Genomic DNA, 20,335 nt, shown 5'->3' with positions numbered 1-20,335 from the left:
CATTTTGATTTTAGTTTAGTGCATGGTGAGAGATACAGGTCTAGTTTTAATCTTTGGCAAGTTGAAGCCCAATTTTTCCAGCACCATTTATTAAAGAGGCTATCTTTCCTCCAGTGAGGGTGTTTGGCTCCTTTGTCGAAGATGAGATGGCTGAGTGTGTCTGGTGTTGTTTTTGCATCATGTAATCTGTTCTGCTGGTCCTCAGGTCTGTTTCTTTGCCAGTACCATGCTGTTTTTATCACAGTAGCTTTGTAGTATAGTTGGAGGTTGGGGATTGTGATACCCCCTGCCATGTCTCTGTTACCTAGAATTGCTTTTGCTATTCTGGGTCTCTTCTTGCTCCAAATGAATTTTTGGATTGTTTTCTCAAGGTCTGTGAAGTATGCTGCTGGGATCTCAATTGGAATTGCATTAAATCTATATAGCAGTTTTGGAAGTATGGCCATTTGCACTATATGAATCCTTCCTACCCAGGAGCAGGGGATGTCTGTCCATTTTCTGATATCATCTTCGATCTCTCTTTTCAGAGTGCCATAGTTTTCAGAGAAGAGGTCTTTGATTTCTTTCGTTAGGATGATTCCTAGGTATTTCAGTTTTTTGGATGCTATTGTGAAAGGAATTGTTTGCCCTATTTCTGTCTCAGTGAGTCTGTTGTTCATGTGGAGGAAAGCTATTGATTTTTGTGTGTTGACCTTGTAACCAGCTACTTGACTGAATTTGGTTATTAAGTCTAGAAGACTTTTGGTGGAGTTCTTGGGGTCTTCTATATAGAGTATCATGTCATCTGCAAATAATGACAATTTGACTTCTTCATTTCCTATCTTTATTCCTTTTATTTCTTTCTCTTGTCTAATTGCCGTGGCTAATGTTTCCAGAACTATATTGAACAAGAGTGGTGATAGTGGACATCCTTGTCTTGTTCCTGATTTTAGTATGAAGGATTTCAGTTTTTGACCATTTAGTATGATATTGGCTGTTGGTGTTTCATAGGTGGCTTCTATCAGCTTGAGGTACAGACCATCTATTCCAATTTTTGGAGGGTTTTTATCATAAATGCATGTTGGATTTTGTCAAATGCTTTTTCTGCATCTATGGAGATAATCATATGGTTTTTGTCCTTGGCTCTATTGATATAATGTATTACATTAATTGATTTTTGTATATTGAACCATCCTTGCATCCCTGGGATGAATCCCACTTGATCAGGGTGTATGATCTTCTTGATGATCTTCTGCATTCTATTTGCCATTATCTTATTAAGGATTTTTGCATCTATGTTCATTAGTGAGATTGGTCTATAGTTCTATTTTTCAGTTGGGTCTTTCTCTGCTTTGGGGATCAAGGTGATGCTTGCTTCCAGGAATGAATTTGGGAGTATTGCTTCCCTTTCAATTTCATTGAAGAGTTTGAACAGTAGCAGCAGCAGTTCCTCTCTAAATGTCTTGTAGAATTCAGCAGTGAAGCCATCAGGGCCCGGGCTTTTCTTAGGTGATAAGTTTTTAATTACATTTTCAATTTCATTGGTTGATATTGGGTTGTTCAGAATTTTGAGGTCTTCTTCATTCAACTTTGGTAATTCATATGTATCTAGGAATCTGTCCATTTCTTCTGTGTTTTCCATCTTATTGGCCTATAGGTTCTGGAAGTAGGTATTGATGATCCTCTGGATTTCTGCTGGGTCTGTTGTAGTTTCACCCTTTTCATTCCTAATTGCATGGATTTGGGCCTTTTCTTTCCTTTTTCTGACAAGGTTGACTAAAGGTTTATCAATTTTGTTGATTCTTTCAAAGAACCAACTCTTGGCTTCATTGATTTTTTTTCTATTGTTCTCTTAGTCTCCATTGCATTGATTTCTCCTCTGAACTTTATAATTTCTTCCCTTGTATGAGCTTTGGGGTTGTCCTGTTCTTCTTTTTCTAGAAGCTTAAGGTTCAGCATCAGGTTGTTTAATTGGGCTCATTCTGTTTTCCTAATATGGGTATTCACTGCTATGAATTTCCCTCGTAAGACTGCTTTCATTGTATCCCATAGATTCCGATATGTTGTATTGTCATTGTCATTTAATTGAAGGAACTGTCTGATTTCTTCTTTAATTTCCTCTGTGACCCATTGGTTATTCAGAAGTGTGTTGTTCAATTTCCACGTGTTTATGAAATTTTTGCAGTTTCTTTTGCTATGGATCTCCAATTTCATCACACTATGGTCTGATAATATACAGGGGATAACTTCAATTCCTTTGCACTTACTTAAACATGTTCTATGTGTGAGTATGTGGTCTATTTTGGAGAATGACCCATGTGCAGCTGAGAAGAATGTGTATTCTGATTTTGTGGGGTGGAAGACTCTGTAAACATCTGTTAAGTTCATTTGTTCAAGAGTTTGATTGAGTTCTAGTATTTCATTACTTATTTTTAGTCTAGTTGATCTATCTATTTGTGACAGTGGGGTGTTGAGGTCCCCCACTACAATTGTATTAGTGCATATATGGCTTTTCATGTCCGTTAGTATTTGTTTTATATAGTTGGGTGCACTAGTGTTTGGTGCATAGATATTTATGATTGTCATCTCTTCCTGTTGGATTCTTCCCTTTACAAGGATGTAGTGTCCTTCTTCATCTCTCTTAATCAGCGTTGGTTTGAAATCTACTTGATCTGCCAAGAGGATAGCTACTCCTGCTTTTTTTCGGGTTCCTGTCGCATGCAGTATTGTTTTCCACCCTTTAACTTTCAGTCTTTGAGTTTCATTTTGAATTAAGTGTGTTTCTTGTATGCAGCATATTGCTGGATTTTGCTTCTTGACCCATTCTGCCAGTCTATTTCTTTTGATTGGTGAATTGAGACCATTAATGTTGATGGTTATAACTGAAACGTATTGACTTGTCATTGCCATGACTTTTTCTTTTTGTTGGGTTCTCCCTCTTTACATTTAATTTCTTGTCATGCCAGATGGGTTCATTCTGCTTTGCTTCCTGGGGTTGTGATCCTCAATGTCTGTTCCTAGGCTATTGTGTAAAATTCTTTGGAGTGCTGGTTTGGTATTCAGGAAGTTCCTAAGGTGCTCTTTGTCATGAGAGTATCTTATTTCTCCATCCGTTTTGAAAGATAGTTTTGCAGGGTACATCAATCTGGGTTGGAGGCTGTTTTCTTTTAGGGCTTGGAATATGTCACTCCAAGCTCTTCTTGCCTTGATGGTTTGTGTTGAGAAGTCTGCTGTGATTCTGATGGGCTTTCCTTTGTACGTGATTTGTTTCTTTTCTCTGACTGCTTGGAGCACTTTGTTCTTCTGTTGTGTTTCTGGAATCTTAACAATTATATGCCTGTGTGTAGATTATTTTTGATCAAGGCTATTTGGAGTCCTATATGCCTCACTTATTTGTATGTCAAGCTCTTTTCCCCTGCTTGGGAAGTTTTCTGCCATTATTTCTGTGAAGAGATTTTTTATGTCATCTGCACTCTCTCCTGTTTCTTCATTGAGCCCAATCAGTCTTATGTTCTTCTTTTTTGCATCATTTAGCAGCTGCTGGATTGATTTCTCATGTTCCCTTATAATTTTAAAGCAATTTTTCTTTTCCTGGTCACTAATTGCAATCTTATCTTCTATATCTGAAATTCTGTCCTCACACTGGCTCATTCTGCTGTGTAGACTTTCAGTGGAGTTTTTCATGTCCTGGAAATCTATTTGCATCTGTTTTATGGATTCCATTTGTTTCTTATGTTGGGATTCCATCATGTTCCTGAGGTCCTCTCTAGATTTATTAATCATGTCTTGCACTAAGGGCACAATTTCTCCTGTTATCTGAGAATTTATTTCTGATTTCATTTTTTCCAGATCCCCTTTTGTTGCCAGTTCAGTGGGTCCAGGTGGTTGAGTATTAGAGTATTCCATCTCATTTCCCTTTGGGGTTGCTGTAGGTGAGCTGGAAGTCTGGTTTTGAGACTTATTTATGTGTTTTCTCCTTTCAACTGGGGCGGGGGGCTGTTAGCGCCTGCCCGGATTACCTCCTCTGAGCTGGGTGAGGTGGGACAGGGGCCGGGAGCTGTGGTAGGGATGGTGACCCAAAAGCCCTTTCCTGTGGACTGGGAGCAGCGGGAGTGATGGTGGCCGGGAAACCCCTTCCTCTGGACCAGGAGCAGTGGGATGGTGGCTCAGAAGCCCCTCCCTCTGGGCCAGGAGCGGTGGGAGGGATGGTGGCCCAGAAGCCCTTTCCTCTGGGCTGGGAGCAGCGGGAGGAATAGTGACCGGGAAGCCCCTTCCTCTGGTCCAGGAGCAGTAGGACGACGGCTCAGAAGCCCCTACCTCTGGGCCGGGAACCGTGGGACTCAGTACCTTGGTCTGGTGGTCTGGTGTCCTCTGCGCCTTGGTAATGTGGAATCAGGTGGCTGCCTGTCTGCAGTGGGGTGATTCGGCGTCTTCCGTGTGACTCTGTACTTTTTTTTAATAGTAGGAAATTCGCTGCTAATTTCCTTTTTCTGGTGTCATAGAATTTATTAATTTTATTGTTGCTGTTAAATTGTTATGTATTACATGTTAACATACAATTTTAACCTTTTATTATTTATGTGTAATTATCAAATTATATAATGATTTGCCTTTGGGGGTGGGAATATGCTTTTGCTTTTGTGAGTATACTTTACTTATAAAATTTATATTGATCTTAACTTTTTCCAGGTTACTTGGAGTGATATAGCAGGTTTAGATGATGTTATTACAGATCTGAAAGATACAGTCATCTTACCTATCAAAAAAAAACATTTGTTTGAGAATTCTAGGCTTCTGCAGCCTCCCAAAGGTATGGTAAAAATGTGTATATTTGCTTAAAACATTAAAAGTGTCGTGAACATGGAAACTTACAGCCATTACGTAACCTTTTTGTGTGAAATCAGATTCTAAGAGAATGCTGAGATTGAGTGAATTATTTTATAAATTCTAGTTTTAAAATAATTGTTCTTCTGAAATGTAGTTAAATTCTTTTTCCTGCAGTTACATGTCAAAATAATCTCTATTTAAAACTCATTTTTATTACTTTCAAGTAAATTAAAATCTAGGAAATAAAGATTTAAAAAAAAATCCCAAATCACAGTATATTTTTCCCCTAAGCCGTCTTTTCATTGTTTCTCAACTCTAATGTGTTTTTTTTTTCTCCTAGTGATCTATTTTTAGATTGTAGTAATTATTGTTTTTGTGGACAAGGGGTTTTGAGATGTTCTCATGATGTAACTCAGGCAGGCATTGAACTTTTTTTTTTTTTGTTACCAAGATCGAACTTGGTACCTTGTGCTTGTGAGGCAGGCAGCAGAACCACTGAGCTAAATCCCCGGCTCAGGCATTGCACTCTTCATCCTCCTGCCTTAACCTCCCTAGTTCTGGGATTACAGGCGTGCACTACCATGCCCATCTCGCAGTGAGTCTTTATAGGAAATATTGAACTGCAGATGACCTGGAAGTTACCACATACTCCTTTTTTTGGTGGTGATTCTGGGGATTAAATCTAGAGCCTTTGCACTGAGCTACCTTCTCAGCCCTCTTTTTTAAAAAAATTAATTAATTAATTTATTTATTTTTGGTACCGGGGATTGAACTGGGGACCTTGTACTTGCGAGGCGGGCAGTGGCACCACTGAGCTAAATCCCTGGCCCTTTATTTTTTATTTTGAGAGAGGATCTCTGTCAAGTTGATAAATTGTCCATACGAGGTTTGAATTTGTAATCCTTTTGCTTTAGCGTCCCAGAGTACTGGGATTACAGGAACATGTGCTACCAACCCTGACTAAGTACTACTATTTGTGGGAAACTTCCTTATTCGTAATTAGTTATACTTTGAAAACCTTGAAGCTTAAGTCGAGATATTTATAGCTACATCTCTAAATATAATCCTTTTATTCTTGTTTTTGCAAACATTAATCATTCTTAAAGCTTGTTAGAGGCAATTCAGATAGTGCATATATGATAATTTACAGAGAAAAGTTGTAAATTTGATGTAAATTATATTTCCTATATAAGTATATTTATATATTTATTTTTTTGCAATGTGCATTCCACATTAAATTCCGAGCTCACAGTGGTGAAATGTAATTCTAAGCACCTGCAGTCAATCATGTGTTTCCAGCTTTAAATGAAATGACATTAGATTATTATTCTTTATTGTTTACATGTTCATCCAAAAAAAGTGTTACTAGAAGGTCCAGATTATAACTGACTTGAGTAAATTTTAAGCACTTAAATGGACTTAATTAAAAATTGAAGACCACTTGAAAATATTAACAGGTACTGGCAAAGCTTATGGCTTGAAATTTAAAATCAGCTTTAGAGCCAGGTATGGTGGTCATGCATGTAATCCTAGCAGTCTAGGAGGCTGAGGCAAGAGGATCACAAGTACTGGGAAAAAAAATCAGCCTTAGAAAAATTTAGTTTAAAATTCAGTTAGTTGATGTAACTTGAATCTTAAAGAATTAACACCCATAGGAAAATCTGTGTACACTTGAATACAAGTTTGAACATTATTTTGAAATGCCTGATATGAAAAAATTGGTAAGTTTATAGAAAAACAAGCTTGAGTTTTTCATTTTAAAAATATTGAATTTTATTGTGGAACATTTATACAAAATATTTTTCTCATTTTGAATTTTATTTTTAATATATAATATTAGGAATGTTTTAGATACCTCAATAACCCCAGCACACCATCTATATATGCTGCATTCTTTAAAAACTATTACATGAGAAGAGTTGAGCTTTGAATTAAGCAAGTATTTTAAGAAATGTACAAATTGGGAATGGTGGCATGCACCTATAATCCCAGCATTCTGGGATCCTCAGGCGAGGGAATCACAAGTTCAAGCCTAGCCTGGACAATTTCACAATTTAGTGAGACCTTGTCTTAAAGTAATAAAGGCCTGGGGATGTAGCTCAATGTGAAGGCCATGAGTTCAATCTCTGTACTGCCGGAAAAAAAAAGAAAATAAAAAGTCTACAGATTGTAATTTTCATCAGAACTATGTAGATTATTTATAGATAAACTCGTAATTTTAGTATTATATTCATAAAATATGCCTCATTTCAGCTGAGAAACAGTGGTGATTTTGAAAATGTTTAAGACCCCAGCCTGTTTAGATCTCTTATGTGTTAAATGCATTACCTTAAGTTGTATTTAGCAGCAAATTGCTGTCAGTGGTGACTACAGGTTAATAACACAAGTTAATTGGAAATTAAAACAAAAGTAACTAATAATTTCTATCTACATTCCTTTTAAGAAAAGATTATTATCCATTTGGAAAAAGGTACATGACTTTTTGGCTAAAACAACAGCTAAATGGTGTATACCGCTGTCTGTTTGGAAGTTACTTAAAGTTATTAAAGGTTTAAGGTGTTATCAAGGTGCTATAGGGCTCTCTTAGCTTGTGAAGGTGGAAGGCATTAGATGACTTTTATTGCCAGTCGTTGACAGAGTGGTATGAACCTGGATAATAGTGTTTAATATCCTGAACTGGACCTTTTCATGAACAGAGAAGGTGCAAGGATGCTTTAATCTCCAAATACATGTCTTCAGTGACAGTTTAGAACACAGTGACTTTCTTGCTACTACCTTTTCTATTATAAATGGATTCAATAAATAATTAAATATTGGGAGTGTTTTAGCGTGGGGAGAATTAATATTATTTTTGACATAAACATCTCATTTTCTTAAAGGTAATAGTAATTTAACATTGATTTCTAGGTGTTCTTCTGTATGGGCCTCCAGGCTGTGGTAAAACATTGATTGCTAAGGCTACAGCCAAAGAAGCTGGCTGTCGATTTATTAACCTTCAGCCTTCAACACTGACTGATAAGTGGTATGGAGAATCTCAGAAATTGGCTGCTGCTGTGTTCTCCCTTGCCATAAAGTTACAGCCTTCCATCATCTTTATAGATGAAATAGGTATGTTTTCCACATGAGCACTTTAAAAGTAATATTGGATAACCAGATTTAGGTCCTACTAATAAAAGGTGTAACCAGCATCATAGTATGTTATGTATAATTTTCGTGTTATAGTATAAACCATCATTGTCTTGTTCATTCTCTTACTTGATAGACAGGCTTTCTTTTTTCTCTTACATATGGTATGAATGGGCATACATTACATGCATATTTTCTCCCTAGAAGTTGAAACTTATCAACTTGCCTTGGATTACAGTTATCTGTACACTCCCACTAATGTGTAGTTTGTTGCCCTATTACTCTCTGAGGTTTATTTTTTCATACATTATCATTAATTTTTGTCAGTTTAAAAACCGAATTATTTCACCATTGTTTTAATTTATATTTCCCTGCTTACAAGTCAATTTGGCTGTCTTAATATGTTGATCAGCTGTTTGGACTTCCTTGCTTATAACTTGCCCATTTTTCTTTGGGTTGCTTGTAGTTTCTTAATAATTCTTTGTTGATGTTTATTATGATTACATATATTTTCTAGGTTGGCTTATCTTTTTGTTTATGATAGCTTATTTTTACAATTATTTAAATTTGAATGTAGTTACCTTTATCAGTATTTTTCCTGTACAGTTTATACTTTTTATGTCTGGTTTACAAATTCCTTCGCTATCCCCATAAATAATTTCTTTTAAAAACTTATATAAATAATGTGAGGCAGGAATCTAATTTCTTTCTTTTTCATTAGGACAGCCAATTTATAAATATGTCATCTTTCCTTGTCACAACTTTTATATTACCTATATTTTATGGACTGTTGATATTTTTGTTATATTCCTAGTACAATAAATTATGTGTGTGTGTATATATATATATGTATATATAAAATGTGTGTGTATATATATATCTTAATTACTATGGCTTTCAATTATATATTCTTATATGTGATATGATAGCCTATATAAAAATAAAGATGTGTAGTATATAGACTTGGTTACTTAATTGCCTTTGTGCCTTTTCTTATCAATTTATTCTTTCAACTATTTTTGGTGTGCATCTTGAAGAAAAGAACATATACCTGTATTTTTAAAAAATCTAACTTATCTGTAACTGGGATATATACTTAAATTTGCCTTTATTATGATAGCTGATCTATTCAGATTTATTGCTACAAAAATTTTGTGCTTTTTATTTATTAATCTGGTGGATTTTTAAATTTCCCTTTTCCCCATATGGGTTTAGAAGTTACATATTCTTTTTCTTCTACTAAAACATTTGGCACACCTACTTTGTCTTAAAATTCCAAAGCTAAATAACATCGAGGCCCTCTTCCCAAATAATACAGGAAGCTCAGAATTCTTACATACTAATAATTCCAATAGTTTATTTTCTTAAATCCTTGCATATTAGTTGTTATTTTACTCTGGCATTCCTTGTTTAGATAAATGTATTATCCTTTTCTGAATTTAATTTTCTTTTTACTGAAGTCTTGAAGTTCTTTCAGCAAAGGTTGTAAAGGGTAAATTCTTTGTTATCTCTTAAATGATACAGAATTGTTTTTCCTCAGCATTTTGAAGTTACAAATCAGTTGTCTTCCAATCTTTTTTTAAAAATTCTGTTTACTTAATATTTCTAAGCAATCAATGTATCTTTTCTCCATAGTTGCCATTAGATTTTTATGACATTCTGCTATTTGATGACTATGATTTTTCCAAGTCTGCATTTGTGTTTGTCCTGCTGTCTTACGATGGTTTCTAAACTGAGAATTTATGGTTTTCAGTACTGTAATTCTGGAAAATTTTCTCAAGTTTCTTCGAATGTTGCAGTTCTCCCATTAAAATTATTTTTATCTTTTTATTTAATTTTAAGTCATTTCCACAGTTCTTGCATCTAGTTCTCTCTCACATTTCATCGTTTCTCAGATGGCCTGTTTTGATTTTTATATTTTGACGTCTCTTAAGAATAGAATAGCATGTTATAATTTAATTGCTGTATTTTTTTTTCTTTTAACATTATAATTGCCAGGATTTTAAATTTCTTGTTGGTATATGTACAATTAGAAAAATCACCCAGATGTTGAGTAGGTTACAAAAACCAATTCTTTCTTTGGCTGTATTTAATATCTAAACCATTATGTTTTGCATTCTCTTGATTATATTTGAACTTTAGAGTTCTAGTCAGTTCTTTTTAAAATTTACCCTTTTCTCACTGTAGTTTGTTCTTTTGTTAGAATTCTAATCTCTTTTATATCTTTAGAATTTTAAACATTAGTAGTTTTGGATTGCTCTGTTTTCTGAAATTCTAATTCTCCTTTATGTAGTTGACTCTTTTGTAGTGATTTCCATGAGTAGAAAGTAGAGTTCTTATATATACAGTTTCCTCTGTTACTTTGCATTAGTGTGAATCATTTGTTGCAATTAATCAACCATTACTGTAATTATTAAATCCAGTATTTACCTTATGGCTCATTCTTTGTACAGTACAGTTCAATGAGATTTGACAAATACTCAATGTCCACTGTGTCTGTCCCATTACAGTATCATACAACAGTTTAACTGCCTGACTCTCTGCTTCACCTATTCATCCCATCTCTCCTAACTCCTGGCAGGGGCTAGTTATTTTACTATCTTTATTGTTTTGCCTTTTCCAGAATGTCATGGTGTTGAAATCATGCAATCTATAGTTGTATTTTTTTCTTTCCTCGCTATGTAGTTCAGGCTGGTCTTGAACTCACAGCAATCCTCCTGCCTCAGCCTCCTGAGTGCTGGGATTTCAGGTGTGCACCACCACACCTGGCTAATCTGTAGCTTTTTCAGACTAGCCTTTTCACTTAGCAGTATCATTTAAGATTCCTCCATATCTTTCCATGACTTGACTACTTGTTTCTTTTTATTGCTCAATAATAATGTGCCATTTTAGGGATATACCAAAGTTTCTTTATCCATTCATATATTGAAGAATATCTTGTTTTAGACAACCATGAGTAAAGGTGCTAATAACATTCATGTTTAGGTTTTTGCATCAGCATAAGTTTGCAACTCAACTGACTACCAAGGAGTGTAGTTGCTAGATCATATATAAAGCTGTGCTTAGTCTGAGTTGTAGTCCAACAGTGGGACATATTTTATAAAATTGGAGCTATCGAGGAATATCCACAGTATATATTTGCTGTTGCAGGACTGTTTTATTTTGGTATTGTGCTTTTGCTGGAATTGCTTTTTGAAAAATGTTTTTTTTTAATCTTGCACCTAACACATTGTAAAACATTTTTATGCCACTTGTGTATATACTGTAGTGTTAAAATATGACGGTTACTTAGAAATATTAATGATTTATAGGTATAAACAAACCATTTAAAATGAGGCTTATACAAGAAAGTACAAGCTTTATTTTTACTGTCTTTATTTTTCATTCTTAAGATATAACCTTTTAGTCTTTTCATGTTCTAAAAAGACTTCCTTTTTCTCTTTTAAAAAAGCTTTTTATATTCACTGTAGCTTATTTGGAAGACAGAAAATAGTATAAAAGAGATGTTAAAATTGGCCCTTGGTTCATCCCTGAGAGAGAACCAAAGTTTTCCTAGTATTTTGGTGTTATTTCACTAAAGGCTTTTTTTCTTTCTCATATATAACTTATATATACATGCAGGCTAATACATGGGGTTTTGTTGGTGGTGGTCGTGGTGTGTGTGTGTGTGTGTGTGTGTGTGTGTGATACAGTACTGGGGATTGAACCCAAGGAGTGCTGAGCTATATCTCCAGCACTTTTTATTTTATTTTGAGACAGTTTTTGTTCAGGCTGGCCTTAAACTTATATCCCTCCTGCTTCAGTCTTCCATGTAGTTGTGATTATAGGCATGCACCACTATGCCTGACTAGCACATGTGTTTTCTCCTCTACATTTTCCTATTTAATAGTATTTTAGACAGTTTTCCATATCATTTTTGTTTATTACCAGGAACAAGTATAAGGAAAAAGAATGTGATTCCATAATTAAGAACATAGGGTGCAGGTACACTGGAAAGGTAGGGACAAAGCACACAAGCTTTCCTCCAAGATGGCTGATTACCCTTTCCCATCCTTTTGGTGCCAGATCCTTTATTTTTTATATATATATATATATGTATTTATTTATATTTTTATATATTAACATGAATTTGTTTTTAGGAAAGAAATGAAGATTGTGAATTGACCGCGTTTTAATTTGCTCAGTAACTTACTAGTATTATAATGTCTAAAAGGCATAGTTAACCCCTTCTTTCCCTGTAATCTTTTGTCAAGTTGTAAGCTTTTAATTAAATGATTTAGTTATTTACAGAATCAATAATTTATAAATTTTTAAAGTTAAGGACCTTTTCCTTTTAGACTCCTTTCTACGAAACCGATCAAGCTCTGACCATGAAGCTACAGCCATGATGAAAGCACAGTTTATGAGTCTCTGGGATGGATTGGATACTGATCACAGTTGCCAGGTATTTCAACAAAACTTTTCTTTTAAGTTAATTTTATTGGTACATTTAAGGTATACAATATAATGACATTCATCATTGGAAATCATTGGAAACCTTTACATAATTCATCTTGGTTCTTATTTTTTCCCCATTCCCCTGCCCTCCCTTCAACCCCTCCACCCCTCCCGATCTACAAAGACTTTCTTTCCATTTTTTCCTTTTCTCATATTAATTCCATTCCCTTCAATAAGACTTTTTTGCCCCAAATTTGTGCTCTTTTTATTAGTACAAAATTTAGTGGGCTACTTATACTTTTGAATGAAGTTCTTTCTTATAATTTTTATATTTATCATCCAAAAATATAGTTTGTATAAATCATCCATTTTTGAGGGCTTCATGTTTAACAAAGCACTAAGAGATTGCCTGTGTGCCTGAAACAGATGCAGTGAAGGGAAAACTAGAATCAGGCCTGTCCTAATTTGGAGAACCACTATGACAAGGAAGAGGAAGTGTCTAGTCTCTGTGGGTGTTTTGTATGTGATTTCTTTCTCTTTGATTTTCTTTTTCTTTGACCCTTAGCATGTCTTTATTATCTTTACTTTCGTTTTTATATCCCTCCTCTTATTTTCAGTTTACTGTTCCATTAGTTATGTGCCTTCCTTTAGGATTCCATTTTTATGCAAGACAGTCTTCTATTTTAGTTTTGGTTCTTCCCTCTACAAGGCTGTGAAAACCACATGTAAGTTCTCTTGTGATGTCCCCAAAGGGAAAGCTAATTTTATTTTTCAATTTTCCTCTTTGGCTTCTCACTTTCACTGACTGAACATCCTAATATTCCATACTTTGTTACCAGCTTATTGAGGTATTTTTAAAGAAAGTTTAATATTGATTTGGCATGTTTGTTTTTCTGCCATATTGCTGGAAATGCAAGCCCTAAAACTACTTTTCCATTTTTTTCATTAATCACATGCAAATGTTAATATTGTTTTAACCTTAGAACAAACTTGCTATTTTGAAATCTTTTTTGCTTTGTCAAGATAATATGTCAAGAGTCACATCTTTCCTTACCACTTTTTTTTTTCAGCGCTGGGATGGAATCCCAGGACCATGCACATGCTACACCCCCAGCCCTTTCATCACTGTTTAACAATTCAACCATTTTTATGTAGCGATTGTTTTTTCATTCCCCATTTTTTATCTCCTATAGGTATTTGTAGAACCTTATTTATATTCTGTGTCTTTTAACTTCTCTTTCATAGTTTGTGTTTCTTTGTTCTGTGTTCTAGGTAATTTCTTTAGCTCTTTTTTTCAGTTTGATAATTCTGTGTTCGTTTAGAGCTCTTCAATTATAAATGGAAGCATTGAACTACTTATTGCAATTATTTTCAGTTCCAGAAATTCTTTTATATGGTTTTCAAGTCTACCAGGTCCATTTTGGCGACACTTGCTGGTTACTTATGTTTGTAATTGGATTAGAAAACCGGAGTCCTGGCATTAACTAGTTGTGTTGACCTTAGCCACATTTTGTAATTACTGTGTATCTGTGTAGAAGAACTAATATCTATAAAAAAGGAGACTACTGTCCACTTCACAATAATTGGAAAGAATCAGTCTAAGTGAAGTGTTTAAAAAGGTTTCTGGCATATGTTTAGTTCATAATGATTTGCTGTGTTTTTTTTTAATTCCTCATTTATTCCTTTAAATAAGCTAACATACTAATTTTATAGTCTGTATTCAGTAATTCTAATGTGACTTTTCATATGTCTAGTTCTGTCATTTGTTGTTTGAGTTTATAGTGTGTTTTTATGATTTAGTGGAAAACTCACATTTGGTAGAACTTTATGAATTCTTTGTATTGAAGGTTTGTTGTACGAAGGTTTGTTGTACTAAGGTTTGTATTTGCCTTCTGCCAGATTATTTTTTTCCAATACAAATAGGTAAATTCAGGTCCAAGATCCATCTGTGTTGGCAGACTATAGATATTAAAGCTCAAAAGTTTTGTGTGATCATGATCCCCACCCCTCAAGGGCTGCCTCTGCTGAATGGGTTTTCTAACATTTCACCACTTCCCAGTATACAGTACTTCATGAGGCCTTGCTTTATGTAGAATGCTGTTCATCAGGCTCCCCAATGACCTGTGAGGTATTTAGAACACACCCTACTTTCTAGGATCTATGCATGCCTGTATGATATGTAGTCAACTTCTATCCTTGCCTACCTTCCTACGTATAGGCTTTACTGCTGGTCTCCCATTTTCCTCATTTGTAGACATGTAGATTAATTTGTTTGATTTTTTTACTTCATTATTTTTACATGTTTTATTTTCAACAGTGTTAAGGGTTACATACAGTACCATAAATCAAAAGTCTGAACCATATCATTCTCAAGAAGAAAAGTAAGCCACATGACCTCCTCCTGCATCACGTTTATGAAAGTATAGTTTTATTGTGAGAGAGCCTTTAGCTTTATTGAATTTTAGGAAAGAAAGCACAATATAAATTAGGGTAGCATTAACAAAAACATTTTCTCTTAGTAGTTGGTTCTGATAAATTTGTAAATCTGGGATTTATCAGTGTTAATTTACAGGTTGCCAAAACTAATTATCTTCCTGAGCAATGGTATTTAAAGCACTTACATAGGAACCAGTTAGCTGTTCTCTAAAATAATCTTTTTTTTTTCAGTGCTGGGAATTGAACCCAGAGAGTATTGAGCTATACCCTCAGTTCTCCCAGTCCCCCTTTTTTTCTTTAATGAGACAGGGTCTGAATAAATGGCCCAGGCTGGCCTTGAACTTTCAGTCTTCCTGTCTCTGCTTCCCTAGTAGTAACAGTATCTTTTCTGTGACTATAGATGGAACCCAGAACCCCAACTAGCTTTCCTTGTGATTATATTCACACAGCCAAACAAAAATAGTAAATGATCCAATGAAACCATCACCACTGCCAGAAAACTTAGCAACTACTAACACATTCTTCACCTTGAAACATGAGACATAAAAGGTAGCAATGTTTTTAGGGTACTTATTGGAGAAGTTAAGGTTTGTTAAGGGATACATTTATATCTGATTATTTTAAATGGAAAATGATAGACTTTTGGAAAGTGAACCCAGGGATTGGCAGAAGCTAGGCAAGCAGTCTACCAATGAGTTAATCCCCAGCCCTTTTTATCTTTTCATTTTGAGGCAGGATCTTGCTAAAGTGCCTAGGTTGCTCTCAAAGTTGTGATCCTCCTGCCTCAGCCTTCCAAGTAGGTAGGATTACAAGCATTCATGAATGATAAAATTTATCTTCATGTTTCAAGGATTTTAAAAAACTTTTAACAATCATTATCTAGGTGATGCACTGATTTTTGTAGTTTACTAAGGAATTTTTATTTACCATTTTGAATTTTAGCTCAATTATACTAATATCCTAAATAGAATTAATATATGTGTAATAAATAGAACTTATAGTGCTAATAAAATAATGTGTAAAGATTCTGTTTTTCTCCTTAAAATCATTCCTTAACATTTGCTTAACTGAAAGTACAAGTAATTTGGATCACTATTGCTTTTTCATTAGGAATACCTTGGATTATCCTGTATGTATTCATTAGACCAGATTAGGCTAATTTGAATTCTTTGATTTTATTTTCTAGCATTCATCTTCCATACTCGGTTTTAGAATTGTGTTTTAGGCTTTTTTTTTTTAATCTAGAATGTTTTTCATATCTAATCTATTTTTCAAATTCTGCTTCAACCACAGTGCCTTTTGTGATTTCTGCAACTGAATATGGCCAGTCTTTAACAAACTTCTGTATCACTTTGGAATTTCTCTTTTTAACACTATATCAAAGTATCAACTGAATATGGCCAGTCTTTTTTTTTTTCCATTAAGTTTATTGGTACATTTTAGGTATACAGTACAGTTACATACATGATGTTTCTTGGTTCTTATTTTTTCCCCATTCCTCTGCCCTCCCTTCACTCCCTCCACCCTTCCCTATTTTTTTGTGTGTGGTACCAGGGATCGAACTCTGGACCTTGTGCTTGCAAGGCAGGCGGCAGAACTACTGAGCTAAATTCCCGGCCCAACCCTTCCTTATTTACAAAGACTTTGTTTCCATTTTTTTCCATTTCTCGTATTTTTTCTTTTCCCTTTTCTTTCCCCTACCCCTCCTTACTTCCCCTACTCCTTTAGACCTTTTCTTCCTATTTCACAATATTAGTTATACATTTTGGTCCTTATTTACACTTTTCACACCAGAGAAACTATTTGGTATTTACACGTGTGTCCTATTTATTTCACTTGAGTATGGCCTCAATGTGTATCCATTTAGCTATAAATGTCTCTAATTTCTCATTCTTTATGGCTAAGTAGTACTCCATTTTATAAAAAAACCACATCTTTATCCAGTCTCCAGTTGATGGGTAATTGGGCTGTTTCCAAGTTTTAGCTATTATAAACTGTGCCGCTATAAACATGGGTGAGCAAATATCACTGTGGTATGATTCTTTTAATTCTTTTGGGAAGATACCCAGCAGAGGGATAGCTGGGTCAAATGGGACTTCTAATCCTAGTTGTTTAAGGTATCTCCATATTGATGTCCACAGTGGTTGCATCAGTTTGCACTCCCACCAACAATGAAGAAGGGTTCCTTTCTTCCCATAACCCCACTAGCATTTGTTATTGTTTGATTTCTTGATAGTAACCATTCTTACTGGGATGAGGTGGAATCTCAGCGTTGTTTTCATCTGCATCTCTTGAATGACCAGTGATGTTGAACATTTTTTCATGTGTTTATTTGCTGCATTTACTTCTTTGTCTGAGAAATGTCTGTTCATTTCAGATGCCCAGTTTTGAATTGGGTCTTTGAATTTGAGGGGTCTGATTTTTTTGAGTTCTTTATATATTCTAGATAGTAGACCTTGTCTGAGGAGCAGCTGGTAAAAATTGTTTCCCACATTGTAGGTTGGGTCTTAGCTCTGTTGGTGGTTTCCCTTGCAGTGCAGAAGCTTTTTAATAAGATGAGATCCCAGTTGTTGATTCTTTGTGCTAGTTCCCATGCTACTGAGGATTTGTTCATAAAGTCTTTTCCTATGCCAGTGTCTTCAAGAGTTCTACCTAACTTATCTTCCAGCAAGTTTAGTGTTTCTGTTTTAATATTTAGATCTTTAATCCACTTTGATTTTAGTTTAGTGCATGGTAGAAGATAGGGGTCTAGTTTTGATCTTTGGCAAGCTGAAATCCAGTTTTTCCAACACCATTTATTAAAGAAGCTATCTTTCCTTCAGTGAGGATGGTTGGCTCCTTTGTCAAAGATGAAGTTATTGAGTATGTCTGGGCTTGTTTCTGTACCTTCTAGTCTATTCCAGTCTATGGCCAGTCTTTAGTAAGCTTCTGTATCACTTTGAGTTTCTCTTTTAACAATATATCAAAATACTCTTATTTACACTCTTTATCTCATGCAGTTCATCCATTTAATCATTTTAGCTGGCTTTTTTTTTTTTTCTAGCTGGCTTGTTTTACTTTTGGTAGAAATTTTAAAAATGTTATCAAGTTGTAGGAAGTCAATAAAAAGAAGAGTATAAGCATTATACCCCTTGGGTATAGCATTAATATTTTAATTCTAGGACCACAACTCAAATACGGAATTGCATATTTTTATGGAACTAACATTTCTCAAGTTTATATTTATTTTTTCTCTCGTTGAGTAGTTACTGATGCTATTTAAAGTTGGATTGCTGATAGTGCAATAAAATGATATGAAATCTAGAGAAAAATATATGATAATGTATGTGTGTATGTATAAAACACTGTACATAGAAATTATATATATATATGTGTATATATATACACTATGTATTTGCAACTGAATGATACATATTTTAGTTACTAGAAGTGGAGTAAAATGCGTTGGCCTGTCCAGATTGCTATTATTTGATTTATTTAGGATCAACTTCAGTTTTATCTGTAATTATTTGAGTAGTTCTAGAATAAAATCAAATTTCTTGTTAAAGATTTAGTCAAAAGTTGCCCGGGTGGGGATTTAGCTCAGTGGTTCTACCACCTGCCTCACAAGCGCAAGGACTAGAGTTCAATCCCCAGTACCAAAAAAAAAAAAAAGTCGCCTAATTTTCTTTATCTCCTAAATCCTAGTAATAGTGACCTCAGAGTGTTGCTGGTAGATCTAATACCTGGTGGTGTCTTTCTGTGTTTAGGTCATAGTGATGGGAGCGACTAATCGTCCTCAGGACCTTGACTCTGCTATAATGAGAAGAATGCCTACAAGATTCCATATCAACCAGCCTGTAGGTGGTTTTGATTGTATTATTGACAGTTAAATATTTGCCTTTTTTACAAGTCATTATCTGTGATTTTTAAGAAAGGAATGTTTTGTTCCATGGAACTCATTAATGATAAACAGGGAAGGAATTGGGGCATATAATCAACATGTTACATTTATAGCCATTCAGAGGAATTTTTAGTTTGTCATTGTTTTCAGATTTTGGAATACAAATTTTTAGTTCCACTTATAATCTGCCTAAAAATCATTTATCCCACTAATATTTTGTAACTTAGATCAGCTGTGGCCATAAACATGGTCTCCTATAGTTAATGCTTGTGGCCTCTATAAAATTACACTGATGAACTATTTGCTATAGCTATAGCCTCTGGTTTCTCTGAGGATACTCATACTTAATGTATTTGAAAATTATCTGATAAATCAATGACATTTCTTAATATAGGAGATTGTAAATTTTATTTAGCATAATTAATACTTATTGAGCATTAGTATGTGCTAGATACTTGCTGGGCTCCAGTGAGTGGAACATGGCGCTTGTCTTCCAGCTCTGTATTGCAGGAAAGCAGACAAATAATGTAAAATGTGCTTTACAAAGGTACATTTAAAGAACTCAGAGGGCCTGAGACACTGATAAAATTACTAATTCTGTCTGTGGAGTCTGTGGGATTCACAGAATCTACTTGGGCTTGGAATAATAGTAGGAATTTGACAGGCAAATGAAATAAGGAGATGCTTTCCTGACAGAATGAACAAAGGGAATACAGCATAGAAGTACATTTTAATGGGTGAGTTTTAGGGGTAGTTCAGCTAGGCCACTAAGGAAGATAGATGGAGTTGAGGCTAGAAAGATAGACTGCTGCCTAGTTTAGATGACTTGGTATGCTTTGCACAAGAATTTAAAATATTTTGTAAGCAATATATTGAGACATTTTAAAGACAATTAGTTTATCTCAATTTATCTGAAACCCAAGATTTCTTTAATAAACCCAAGATGATCTTTATCAGTAATTCATTTATAGTCTAATAGACAATTAAGGTTTATTGATGTGCAGCATATATCAAATACCAGAAAGATACTTTGTATATAGAAAACAAAGATTTTTGATGTACAGTGGTATAAAACACAGGGTGTTCCATGGAAAGTAGCCTTTGTTAAAGTTGTAAATTTTAATATATTGTGTTTTATTAAAATGAGTCATAACAGGTTTCATCAGATTTGTTATAAATTTTTATGCAGTTAAAATAGAAACTAGAATTTTGTGACTTCTTTTTCATTCTCATTTTAGTGACTACACACAAGTATCGCAGGGGAATTTTTTTCTTATATAATTACAATGTCAAATTGTATTATTAATCTTACCTTAAAACACTTTTTCAAGTAAAATTCTTAATAACAAAAAGTACTTATTGGTGATCCCATTACATACAATTTAACCTTCCTACTAAACACACTTGAATTATGAAAACTCAGTTTTGTTTTGTTTGGTTTTATTTTATACTCATAACCAGTTTGTCAGTGGTTATAGGAACAGTGATTATGTCAGCCATGATAATTTAAAAAACCATCTATGAACGTATATGTAAAGTAGTTTGTAAAAGTTAAATATAGTTTCTGATCTCTGGTGTAATAATATGAGGCATTACTGTCGGGAGATTAGACACTAAATAGAAATTCACTAATATTTTTGAACATAA

At 34.4% G+C, this 20,335-nt stretch overlaps 1 protein-coding gene across 1 annotated transcript in view; it reads left to right on the top strand.

The window, feature by feature from the left end:
- The window catches only part of Atad1 (ATPase family AAA domain containing 1), a 49,601-nt gene that overhangs the window by 17,288 nt on the left and 11,978 nt on the right, over positions 1–20,335 (top strand). The window contains exons 4-7 of the mRNA XM_004858344.4: positions 4,669–4,789; positions 7,714–7,914; positions 12,270–12,376; positions 18,555–18,644. Coding sequence (XP_004858401.1) covers positions 4,669–4,789; positions 7,714–7,914; positions 12,270–12,376; positions 18,555–18,644 — 519 coding nt within the window. The remainder of the gene's footprint in view (positions 1–4,668; positions 4,790–7,713; positions 7,915–12,269; positions 12,377–18,554; positions 18,645–20,335) is intronic.

Source organism: Heterocephalus glaber, unplaced genomic scaffold (assembly GCF_053883595.1).
Source record: "Heterocephalus glaber isolate CG9 unplaced genomic scaffold, H.glaber_assembly_v1.0 deba00001497, whole genome shotgun sequence".
Taxonomy (NCBI): Eukaryota; Metazoa; Chordata; class Mammalia; order Rodentia; family Bathyergidae; genus Heterocephalus; species Heterocephalus glaber.
Note: the sequence above shows the minus strand (reverse complement) of the source record. Positions and strands in the feature narration are given on the sequence as shown.